This window comes from Chrysochloris asiatica, unplaced genomic scaffold, assembly GCF_000296735.1.
Source record: "Chrysochloris asiatica unplaced genomic scaffold, ChrAsi1.0 scaffold00001, whole genome shotgun sequence".
NCBI lineage: Eukaryota > Metazoa > Chordata > Mammalia > Afrosoricida > Chrysochloridae > Chrysochloris > Chrysochloris asiatica.
In genome coordinates, this window is record NW_006408519.1 from 40,178,203 (window position 1) to 40,191,196 (window position 12,994).

At 42.9% G+C, this 12,994-nt stretch overlaps 1 protein-coding gene across 2 annotated transcripts in view; it reads left to right on the plus strand.

Annotated features, from left to right (window-relative positions):
* EFR3A (EFR3 homolog A (S. cerevisiae)) overlaps positions 1-12,994 on the plus strand; it is a 68,295-nt gene that overhangs the window by 29,034 nt on the left and 26,267 nt on the right. For both annotated transcript variants that reach the window (XM_006830710.1, XM_006830711.1), the window contains 7 exons: positions 1,225-1,392; positions 6,819-6,933; positions 7,859-7,910; positions 9,190-9,362; positions 9,851-9,926; positions 11,609-11,770; positions 12,330-12,461. In XM_006830710.1, the coding sequence (XP_006830773.1) occupies positions 1,225-1,392; positions 6,819-6,933; positions 7,859-7,910; positions 9,190-9,362; positions 9,851-9,926; positions 11,609-11,770; positions 12,330-12,461 (878 nt within the window). The remainder of the gene's footprint in view (positions 1-1,224; positions 1,393-6,818; positions 6,934-7,858; positions 7,911-9,189; positions 9,363-9,850; positions 9,927-11,608; positions 11,771-12,329; positions 12,462-12,994) is intronic.

Sequence of the window (12,994 nt, forward strand, 5' to 3'; positions counted from 1 at the left end):
CCTGTCCCCATCTCCTTTTACCAGGCGCATCTAGACAAGATGGAAACTATTCAGTGGGGATTCTACCTTCCCCCCCACACTCTGAAACTAAATGCCCTCTTGAAAACTTGTAAGCCAGTCATTTCGTGCCTTTATAGCCCTTCCCATTTTAGGTAGCCATTTTCTAAGTTGCCCATACCTGTTTACCCTGTATACAGAGGGGATAGGATTGATCCTTGATGTGAAGACTCCTTCACTTTCAGTTGCCACTTTGAGCTACTATTTCCATAAATACAGGTCAAGTTCATCAAATTGTAGCAATTTACATGTGTTTCCTTCATCTTTTATCTTGCTCTTGTCAAGTTCTGATCATCAAGCCATCGAAGCCAGGTCGAATGGGTACTATTACAAGTTTGGACGTTCTTGTTCATCCCCCCTCACTTCACATCAGCTGGGCATTTTGTTCTCAGCTCCAACCCTTTGTGGCTGTGTCCTTGTCCATGGGCTCAGGAATCCCCAAGTCTCACCGCACATCAGACCAACCAGTGCTTCCTCTTCTCTCTCTCATCTCCAGGTCAACGGGAGTCTATTGAACATGGTCAACCTTGGCCCATATCTTCATTATTGCTTTTCCCCCGTCTTCCACTCACCAGGAGACCATTGTGGTCGCCAGCAAGCTTACATTCCCGCTCATGTGTTCTCTTTGAGTTTCAGTCTTGGAGGAGGATTTGTCCTAAAGTTCATTGCTTCCCTTGATGGCTTCCCAGAAAAAAGCTTGCTTATCTTGTAGTAGCCAATCAGACTGCCATTTTTGTTTTGGATTTTTCCTGCTGGTCTTTCTTTTGAGAAGTATCTTCTGTTCCTCTCGCTGGTCTGCTAGAGAAGTATCTTCTGTTCCAGGCTGGTCTGCTTTTTCTTTCAATTAGGAATGTTTCACCTCAGAAGGCTCTGGATGGGGCTCAGGATTCCACCGAAGGTCCTATAGACTACAAAGGCTCCACAGGAAGCCTATATCACTGGGCAAATTCTAGAACTCCTTTTAGATATTCCAGTCAGTTATAAGTTGAAGACGGGCTTACAAGCTCTCTGTAATCATGGTTCTGATACTCCTTTCTATCCCACTCAAGTGTCTAATTTACAGTGGTAGATGGAGGAAACCAGTATTCATAAGACAGTCAAGCATCTTAGAGAATTACTTTTGATATGCGATATTGAAGCAGGATTCTGTGCCCTCGTCCCTTGCAGGCCCCACAGTGCTAGAAGTCTTCAACACCTTACTGAAGCACTTGCGTCTCAGTGTGGAACTTGAAGCCGGTGATGCGCAGGGATGCTCCGTCAGCAGCACCAGCTCAACCCCGGGGTTCAAAGACAGCGATGAGAAGATTGTGCAGAATGCAATCATCCAAACCATAGGTGAGTCCAGTACCCTTTCAAACCTATCAGATAAAGCAATTACTGAAAAATACCAAGTCAAACAGAGAACAGCAGTACATTTGTCAAAGATGAGTGACAATTTAGACTTTTAAAAGCACTTTTCATTTTGAAGATAAGCAACAAGTTTGTATACATTTGTATAAATATACATGAAAGCAAGGAAACGGTTTTTCTACTTTAAGCACCATACTATTATAGAGTTGCCAGATCTTATTTTAATGTGGCTGCAGAAATGCACTGATCATTTCCAAATTGGCTTGTGTTCCATGGGTTTGGCACTGAATTTCTAATGGTCAGTGGTGGTGGCTGGGTGGGGTCAAGTCAGTCCTGACTCATAGCGACCCTGTATAGGATTTCCAAGGCTATAATAGCCTCATTTTCTTCCTGGAGCACTGAGTGGAGTTGAACTGTTAACCTTGTAATTAATAGCCCAATGTGCACTATGTCACCAGAATTCCTTCTAATGGTCTTTAATGATTATTGTTAGTGTCTTTAATGATTGTTGTTAAGTGCTGTGGAGTTGGTTTTGATTCATAGTGACCTTGTGTAGGGTTTCCTCCCTGGAGTGTAACTAGTGGAGTTGAACGGCTAATGTTGTAATTAGTAGCCCAATGCATACTATGCCGCCAAAACTCCTTCTAACAGTCATGAGAAGTGTCTTTAATAGTTGTTTAGCACTCATAGTGACCCTGTATTGGGGTTGCAAAGCTTTAATTAAATCTTTGTGGAAACAGAAAGCCTCACCTTTCTCCAGTGGATCAGCTGCTGAGCTCGAACCCTAGACCTTATTGTTCACATTCCAGTGCTTATCATATGGAACCACCGTGCCCCCCTCTTTTATAGTAAAGTCATACATAAATTGGTCCCGGAGCTTGGCTTCTGCCTTTTACTTGGGTCATTTTCCCACTTGTGGCCTAGTTGTTTATAAGAGGGATACGTAATAGGAAGTTTCTCTTTGTCATCTTGGGTCTGAGCTGTGTTCTGTGTGCACATGCATGCATCCCTGTCTATCACAGCTCATTGAAGATCTCCAGGCTGCTGTCGCAGGCTTGGGCCAGGCTCCATCCCTGTAGAGACACTGCCACCAGCCCACCCTGCTATAGTCTGCCAGGCACATAGACCTTGTTCTTAGGAGGAGGACAAGGACCTAGGCAAGTCCTGTTTGTCACACTCCCTAACACAGTGGGTGCTGAAGAAAGATTTTGGGATTGATTGAATAACCATGAACCTCAAAAAAGAGACTTTCTTGTTTTTGCTTTAGACAATTTGTATCAGCATGTAATGATTCTAAGTTCTGTGGTGAGTCACGTTTACTTGGATTGTAGGCTGACCTCGGAGATATTGAGGGTCGGTTGGTTCCAGAACACCACCACAAAGCTAAGATTGCAGTAAAGTGAGCTACACACAGTTGTTGGTTTCCTAGTGTATATAAAAGTTACGTTTGGACTCTACCGTAGTCTCTGAAGTAAGCAGTGCATCACAAAAAAGTGTGAAGTATTGTGAGAATAACCGCAGTGCAGAACAGAGACACAATGTGAGCACATGCTGTTGGCAAAATGGTGCCCATAGATACAGGGTTACCTCCCAACCTGTATAAAGACTCCATAAAGTGAAATGCCTTAAAGTGAGATATCTGTGGAGTTTTGTGATCCTCTAAGATGACATAGCTAATCAGCTAATTTTATTTTCATAGAATTAAATTGCTTAGTTGTTGTTGTTAATTGCCGTCGACTCAGTTCCAGCACCTAGTGACCATCTTTATGAGAGCAGAAAGCCTTGTGTTTCTCCCACAGAGCAGCTGGTGGGCACGAACTGCCTGTTTCCCTTTAGGGTATTGTATTCTACAGGCACACACAACAAACTCACACACTATTTCTGTGTCACAACACATTCAGAGTAACATGGGAGAATTAAAACGAGAGAAAGAAATGCCATGTGGTACAGGGAGTAAGATCATTTAAGAATTACACTTCTCATTCCCTTAGTGGGTTTTGCTGTGATGTACTCTGTATCCTGGTAGGTATTGGACTGTGTGGGCCATGAAACGGGCTGTGGTAGCTTCTACCCTTTGCATTTTGAGGCTGTTGATCAAGTCTTCCTGCTTAGAGCATGTCGGTCTCTGCTGGGGTGTTTCTGTCATTAGTATTGCATTTCAGCACTTGTAAACAGCTCAGGGGAGAGAGAGTTGGCTGCGTTCGAAGACTTTGTCTTCATTGTTGATCCTGGTGGACACTGTGTTTTAAATTAAAAACAATAAAACAAACGTTAAAGCATACACTAGTTCCCTTTCTGTCTTCCTATGATTATTTTCCGTTTTTTATCCGTGGTGTGGCACTGTAGAATCAGCACTGGACTGCAGACCCCAAAGTCAGCAGTTCAAACCCACCAGCTGCTCCTCAGAAACCCAATACTGGACTATTATGAGTTGGAACTGACTTGATGGTACCTAACCACAATAACATCATGACTTAGCATCTGTCAAGCTGAGGTCAGTTGATCATGTATTTGGGAGAGAAAGATCAGAATTGCCTTAGCACCATCGTTCCCAAACTTTGCCACCCATTGAAATGACTTTGGGAGCCTTTAAAAAAAATCCTGGTTCCTTCTCCAGATATTCTGATTTAATCGATTGGTAGTATAACCTGGCCATCAGGAATTTAAAATCTCCTCAGGTGACTCTTAACAGCAGCAACATTTAGGAATCATTGGATGAGGGGAAACCGTTGTACACTTGTGAGAAACAAGAGACATAATGAGAAATTCATGATCTGAGTGTTATTGAAGACATGCTGCCCCCTAGTTACAAAAGAGATCTGTTCCTAAGGGCATCTTTAAGTTGAATTTGTGGGTAAACTGGAACCGATGCTCACAGTTTTATTTAGCCTTACTTTAGGGCAAGAAAAGACTTGAAGACTTTGTAAGGATTTAAAAGTGGTACATGCAGCCAGTGAAGGTAATTGTGGTGAAGAATGGGTTGCAGTGGAGGTTGGTTCAGGCCTGCCAAAGGGAAGGCCCAATTACATCCTCCCACAGGGCCAGTGGAGCCTATGTCCTGTCAGGAACCCAGGGACTTCCTGTGCTGGGAGACATGCTGCCGCTGTGCGCTTACAGCTTACAGCACTGCCTCTGCTTGGGCTTGTGTGGAACCTGTTACCTAGAAGAGCATGCCAGCTTCAGTCTTTGTGATAATAATGGATTGACTGGGATCGAAAATCAGTGTCCAGTTTTACGAGTGGCTAGGAACATTGCTACCTGGCACCTTGGAAAGTTAAAAATGGCTTCCGGAGGCAGTGTAGAGTAATGATATCTTAGCATTTGGAATTAGCGTAGTGGTTATGAATTGGGCTGCAAACCGCAAGGTCAGCAGTTCGAAACTACCAGCTGTTCCGCGGGAGAAAGATGAGGCTTTCTGCTCCTGTAAAGATTTACAGCCTCGGAAACCCTGTATAGGGTCGCTATGGGTCAGAACTGACTCCACAGCACATAACAACAACAACAACGTCAAGCCTTAGTACTTACTAGTTGTATCCTTTCTTGTGGGATTCTCCACAAGAGGAAACTGAGGCTCAGAATAGCTTCTAGACTCATGTGATTGCTGTGAGGAGCCAAAGAGGTCCTGTGTCGGATGGCTTTCCCCTCAGAGTTGCGTGTGCTGTGGGGGCCCCGTAGACTGGGGTCCTTGACCCAGAGTAAGTCGTGTGTGATGGTGAGAGTTTTGAGGGAAGTAGGAAGAGTGTGTGATAATGGGAAACAACTTCGCCCGAGGCTCAGTCAGTCAGGGTGCTGCAGGCTGGCCTTGGATTTGCCGACCGAGATGATTCACTGCAGTCATAAAAGCTGACGTGGTACCCTGGAAACCCAATTCATTTTTAAAGAAATCCTGAAAATGTGAAAGCGTTCTGTGATGCTTATTGTATATTAAGAAATGAACAAAAACAGCCAAGATCTGCTCCCTGGTCTGATCTCCCAAAAGAAATGCGCAGCTGTGAAGTGGGAGAAAAATCGTATTAGTAATTACTGCGAGTCCACGTTTATGACCAGGAAGTAAATCAACAAAAGCAAGAAGTACATAAACTGAAGATCTCCTCATAACCAGGCATTTATTTTTATTGTTTAATCATTTGAATTATGTTTGTAGACTTAAACCAGGACGTTAACCGATAGACCTGGCTAGTTATACTAACCTATGAGCAGTCCTGGATTATTACTGTCTTCCCCTGGTGTGGTGCTGTGAGCTAATGTGCCAGACTGCAAAGCCGTGGGAACTGCAGGCTCACCAGTTGCTCTTTGGAAACCCTATACAGGGTTGCTATGGGTCGGAACCAACTCGATGGCACTTAACAACAACTTACCTGTCGAGGGGTCCTGGTGGTGGCACTGTGGGCTAACATGCTGGACTGCAGAGTCATTTGAACCACAAGGTTGGTGGTTCAAGCTCACCAGCTGCTCCTTGGAAACCCTATACAGGATTGTTATGGGGCGGAAACGACTGGACAGCACTTAACAACAACAACAACATACCTGATGAGGAAACCCTGATGGCGTGGTGGTTACAGTTGGGCTGTTAACCACCAGGTCAGCCATTGAACAGCCCCTGCATGTGAGAAAGGTGGGCAGTTGCTCCCATAAAGATCTCAGCTCTGAGTTCTGCTCTGTCCTAGAGGGGCGCCGAGGCAGGGTTCACTCTGGCAGTAGGGGCCGTTTTTGGTAGTGTGTTTTTTTTAAAAACCAGGCAAAGATGACCTAATTACTGACTATACCAGGACAAGAGTTTAGGCTCATAATGTATGAATAACTATTTCATCAGAAATACTACCAAAAGTTTTATTTTTTGTTTTCCCCTTTTTTTCCTAAAACTTCCAATCAGCTCAAATTGATGAAGATTTGCAATTTAAACTATATGCAAAAGACTGTTTCAGACATTTATTATTGTCTGAAATAAAATTTTGTTGTTGTTATGGGTCTGACCCATAGCGACCCTGCATAGGGTTTCCAAGGAGTGACTGGTGAGCTTGAACTGCCGAGCTCCATGAAATAAAATAAGTCCATTATATTCAGTCTTAAACTGTACATGAATAAATGAGTGTGGACAAATGAAATTAAAAGGTCTTTAGAATTATATGTAGTTTAAAATTAATAACTTATAGCATAAGTAATGAAGTAATACAAATGTGGTAGTGGCGGTTATGTGCCGTGGAGTCCATTCCGACTCATAGCGACCCTGTACAGGCTTTATACTAACTTAAATGTAACTTAGTATAAATAGCAGAATAGCATTTTATATATTTTAGGGATCTGGGAACCAAGCAGATTCAAATAATCTTGTTTTGGGTTAAAAATAAAATATATTATCTGGAAAAAGATACTTTTCAATTTATAAAATTTACCTTGCTATTTCCTAACAGGATTTTTTGGAAGTAACCTACCAGACTACCAGAGGTCAGAAATCATGATGTTCATTATGGGGAAAGTACCCGTTTTTGGAACAACCAACCACGCTTTGGATATTAGTCAACTAGGGTATGTGGTTTCCCCATGTTCTCCAAATGCAAATCCGAACTTAGCCTTGGTTCAGTTTCACCTTAAGGACTCGAGAAAGTGTTAGTTTTGTCTCTGAATTATTAGTAGTTTAAAAGTCCCACAGAACACAATTGGTATTTTTATTGCTCTTGGTAGCTCAGTAGCTAAGTCAACATTTCCATTCTGTTAGGAGCAGTTTTTCAGTGTCTCTTAAATGCTGATTTTCTGTGTCTTGGATCTGACTGTTTTGTAGCGGCCATGTGGAAGATTTGTTTGGCCTGTGCATTATGTGCACACCTACACATTTGGGGCAAAGCTTCAGATTCCCTATAAAAACATTTTAAATTAGTGTCAGAATAGCAAGAATATGGAGTTATTCTTAGAATATTAGAACTGAAAATGATGTTCAAGGCCAGTTCTTCTTGACCCCTTGTTTCACAGATGTGGTTTGATTTTATAAGATGCTAAAGCTTAAAGGTTTGTGCCTATTAAAGGTTTGTTTTGCTAATGTAACCAGGAAATGTAATGTCTTCTTTGGTTTATATTTAACCATTACATAATAATCCCCTTTCTGTTTGTTACCTCTGTTTTGAATTGTCTGTCCTGTATATATTTGCGTTGTGTAGTTAGCATCCAAATGATTTCATGTTCATGTAGTCACATGTACAAATGTGTTTCCTTGGAGAATCAATACTTTTGAATTTTATTTTTCTTTTGGTTAGAATATGATTTTTTTTTTCACATCAAGTTCTTTTTAACTGATAAGAAATTTACCTAGAGTACAAAGTGATTCACAGTTTTAACTGTTAAAGCCTATTTAGCTGATAATAGTAGAGTTTTAAAGCTAGGTACTTATAGCCTAAGTAATGAAGTAATATCAATGTAAATTTGTCTGAATAACTTAATAGTATTTTGTATGTTTCAGGGACCTGGGAACCAGACGAATTCAAATCATGTTGTTGCGGTCTTTACTTATGGTAAGGCATTGCAGACAAATAGAGGACATACTGAATGTAATTTTTTTTTTAAGGTACAAGAATAGCCTCACATGATCAACTTCATTCCTTACAACATAATAGTTTGTTTTGTGGTTTCCGTATGGAAATACTATGCTCTTCATTTTCATCTCTGATCCTTTACTTCTTCTTACTGGTGATTCCTCACTTCTGTTACCTAACTTGATTCTCACAGTGATGACATTCACAGAGGACAGGAACAATTGCTGTTTTTGAGATGAAGCAGCTTAGGCCCCGAGGTGCACCAGGGGAATAGTTGAATCTCACCGAGGTCACAGAGCTAAAGAATAGAACTTGGACTTGAAATCTAAAATTTTTTCTACTGGTCACACTATTTCTTTTACATACTTACCAAATTGCTTTTTTTTTTTTTTTTTAAACCTGTTTATTGTGAATTGAGTGAAGGTGTCTGTACTTCATTTCAATCTCAATGATTGTAATCCCCTCAGGTCTGAATTTTGTTCTGCAATAAGTGCTGCCCTTTTGATCTCAGATGGCTGCTTGTTCTACAGTCCATGTGTCACTAGTGTCCCTGCTATAGCCCTGTCTGTCCCTGGGCTCCATAGTGGGCCATGGGGGAAGTTCAGCTCCAGACCTGAAGGTGGGTGAAGGGCCATAGTCTCTGAGTTCTACCGGTCTCTATTTGACGAGGAAGTCTAGTCTTTTTTTTATGATTTTGAATTTTCTTCCGCATTTTCTCCCATTTGATCAAGGACCTTCCAGTGTGATCCCTTTCAGAGACCAAATTGTCTTCCTTGTTTGGAAACTAGCCCCCCAAAATAATAAATTTTATTTTTAAATGTGGAGTGGCTCTAAAGAGCCGAGAAGGAAAAGCCCACCCCAGTGCGAGGCCTCGGAGTTGCATATAGTAATTGTATTCGTCTTTGATGTGCCTGTACCTAGCATAATGCAAGGGAGAAAATATTGCCCTTTAATACTGACCATTATTCAGATATGCTTAACCTCACTGAGCCCAGCACCTAGCTCACAGAAGTGTGGTAAGGATGAAGTTAATATCTGCACAGTTGTGAGCATTCAGTAAATGTGTGGCTTGTAGAAATTGTATTTTCCTTTTGAGAGATTGTAAATTCAGTAAAAGTCATCATCACCTCACACGTTGCTTTCCGTCGTGCCCGTACTTACCCTTTCCTTAATTGTGTGGTTCCTATCACACAGAGTTTGTCCCTTGACAAGTTCTCCTGACAAAGATGTGTGTGTTTCTTTTCCTCCCTTCGTCCAGGTTACCTCTGGATACAAAGCCAAGACCATCGTCACCGCGCTGCCTGCATCCTTTCTGGAACCCTTGCTGTCCCCGTCTCTCATGGAGGACTACGAACTGAGGCAGCTGGTCTTGGAGGTCGTGCACAACCTCATGGATCGCCATGATAATAGGGCAAAGCTTCGTGGGATCAGGTAACGTGCCCTTTCGAAATGGGCTTAGTGATCTTTGTTTTGTTTTAATTTCTAAATGAATATATTTAAATATTATGATTGTTTTTTACATTCAGGGTTTTCAGGTTCTGTTAATACAATCTGGGTTGGTTTGGGTTCAGTTTAATTCTTGAATATGTTTTAGGTAGTAAATACTTGAGAGTTTTAATGAACTCGTCAGCAAGCTCATCCATTCAGGCATGAGCTTTATTTCAATTTAAATTAAGGAGTGACATTTGGAGACCAGATGACTTTCTGTAATTTTGTTTCATTAAATTTGGTAAGTCATTAGTATCAGTACGTATGTTGTTGTTGTTGTTAAGTGCCAGCGAGTCGGTTTCAACCCATAGCGACCCTGTATAGGCTTACTTAAAATGCCCAATGTAATAGTTGCGAGCTGGTTTGAACTCCTAAGTATGATTTCCCATGTAAGAGATTTTAATTGACAATGATGTATTGATTGTTTCTAGAATAATACCCGATGTAGCTGACCTAAAGATAAAAAGAGAAAAAATTTGTAGACAAGACACAAGCTTTATGAAAAAGGTAAGATCTTCTTCTGAAAAGCAACGCACATGATGCGTTCTAAGCACGTGAGTGTCTAGGTCACTGCACCTCTAACCTTGGCACGAGCTGGTGACTCGAGCAGTGTTCTGGAGGAGCCTCTCTTTCAGCGTCATCCAGAATTTGTCACGTCCACACCATCAAAAGCCTAGACATACTCAATAAAGCCAAGTAAAGAGCTTTCTGATACTCTCTGCTTTCAGCTAAGACCCATCAGCAGTGATAGCCCAAGTTCCAAATCCTCTTCAGAATCTGGTTTGTAGTCCCTGCCAATGTCTTGTTGCAATCATTTTTCAATCTTCAGCAAAATTGAAACCAGTTTGCTTCGTCCACAGATAAAGGACGCAGATGGGGAGTTTCGTTTGGTATTTGCAGCCCAAAGCAGTGTGCTCACAGCACAGTCCCGCAGACTGGACCCACCCTAACCGTCTAGTCCCTGGCACAGCTACAGTGCTGCAGGCCCCCCTCTCAAGGGAGGGATCTTCTTGCATGCTAGAGCAGACGAGAATGCACATTTTCCACACACAGCCTGTTTTGGAGAGAGTCTGAGCTGTTCTTAATCAGCTCCTTGTTCTAAATTGGTCAGTCGGATACACCGGGAACGAGGCTGGGAGTGTTAGCTGAAGTCCCTTCCCGTGAGGACTCGAGGTCTCCTCACTGGTGTTCTTGACTCGGGCTTCATCTGACCTGAGGATCACTTAGTTTTCTGCTTCAAACGTGCTGCTGCCTGAGCTTCAGTGCTGGCCAGAGACATGACACTGGTGATTGAGAGGCAGACAGGAGCACGGTGGTCACTCCAGGCCTATAGTGCTGATGTACAACCAGTGCAACAAGTACCTTCCTTGTAGCGGTTTGGGTTGGGAAACGCTTTTTATTTCCATTTTCTCTCAGTTGGAGCTAGACCCAGAAATGCTTTCGATAGAAACTGGTATCTCGGGCCCATCCCTGAGGTGTCTTGTAACCTCTCCCCTACAGAGGCTCGGGAGTTTGCCTTTGGTAACCCTGTGCCAAAGACAGCAGAACTCGCAGCTCTTCCCAGGGAACAGCTCTAACAGGAGAGCACCGAGTGCGTTTCCCTGTCGGTCACACTGGTAATTTGCGAGTCTCGTCACATGGAGCCTCATTTCAAGTGTTCACTGAAATGAACGCTGGGTTATAAAGCGACTCTCATTGCTTTATCACGCGCCTCTCGCTTCTCCAATCAGTCCCTAACCTGTGGTTGTGTTTTCCCGTTTCCTGCTGTGAAGCCCTGAGAGCTGATACTTGATGGGCCACCTTCACAGGATGTGGTCCTGCTGCTCCTCTCTTACCCGTCTCAGTGGAACATGCTTGCGTTTCCTTCTCTGTCCTAGGTTCCGGCTTTCACAGGTTCTGCCATGCTACTCAAACATTGCTACTGTTTATGCAACAGCTATTTGTTACTTACAGTTTTTATTTAAAGTTTATACTTCAACTCTAAGGTTAGATGATAGTTGGTGTATTACTATGTTTATTCTTCTAACTGGAGGATAATTGGACCATCTGATTGCTAGCTTGATTGGACCTCCATGTTAAGTTTTGTAGTAAGATATTCGACTTGGTGGGAGGATGTATGTGTACCAAGTGTGCCCTGGAGACATTTTAAACAACAGAGGCCTTTTTGTTCTGTATCATTCCCTTTTCAGCACGGGCAACAACTCTACCGGCATGTCTATTTAGGCTGTAAAGAGGAAGACAATGTTCAGAAAAACTACGAGCTACTGTATACTTCTCTTGCTCTCATAACTATTGAACTGGCCAATGAAGAAGTGGTTATTGATCTCATTCGCTTAGCCATTGCTTTACAGGTATGTTCTCGTAACCTCCTCAGTGAAACACACTTTGTGCGGCAGACCCCACTTTTTAGGTGGTGTTGTCTAAATAAGGACATGAATGTTATCAATCTAGAATGCTGAAGACATGGTCACGTTTATTTATTCTCTGAACAACTACTGATGAGCACCGACTAGGTGCTCCAGGGTTGTTCACAGCCATAGACATGTGATGAAGACTGGCATGGTCCCTCTGCCCACGCTGGTTTCTGTCCAGTGTGGCAGGAAGTCCTTTCGTGATGATGACATGGAGGCAGTTGGGAGTCGGAGCTGTGACGGTGTGATTCAGTGACCATCAGCACGCAGTGGGGGTGCGGGGAGCACCGAAAAGGCTTTCCTAAGGAGCAGCATTTCCGTGGAGAGATTTAGCTCCTGTCCGTGGCCCTTGAGTCTCCTCTCAATATACTTACGGAGAGAACTTGGTACAAGATGACACTCTTCTAGCACTGCACACTCCACGCTGTGCCCCATGGAATCGGAAAGCACTCATGAGTATAAGCCCTGAACCATTGGATGCATTTGTTTCTCATCACAGGACAGTGTGACCATCAACGAGGACAATTTGCCGATGTTCCATCGCTGTGGGATCATGGCGCTAGTTGCAGCATACCTCAACTTCGTCAGTCAGATGATAGCTGTCCCTGCGTTTTGCCAGCATGTCAGCAAGGTAATGTGTGTACAGACTCCTTCAGCTGGGTTTGTACCCCCCCCAAATGGCTCATGTTTTTCGAGGGATGATCGTTTTTTATTTTGATGATTACATATCAAGTTATTAAAGTCATTCCTTAGAAATATGCTGTGACCGTGTCGAAAGTCCAGCTGAAAGCTCCAGCTAGTGTTGCCGTGTGTTTTCCCGGTGCCGTTCGCATGGCACACATGGTTTTCTTTTTGTATCGTTTACTGTTTCTGTTGCTGAACGTATGCACAGCAGACCACGCACGGATCTTCAGTGGCCGTGGTTTCCTTCTTCAAGTTGTCCAGCCCTTCTCGCCCTCCTCTTTGGAATTGTTCTCCCCCCATTAGCACCAAGTCATTTCCCCAAAACTCCCTAGTTAACCTTTTGACTTGTTTTTCTCAGTATGGTCCCATATGGATTTTTTTAAAAAGATTTCCATTGAGTTTGTTGTGACTCACAGCAACCCCACCAAACAAAGTAGTACAGCTCATAGGATTTCCAAGGCTCTCAACCGACCGGCAGCC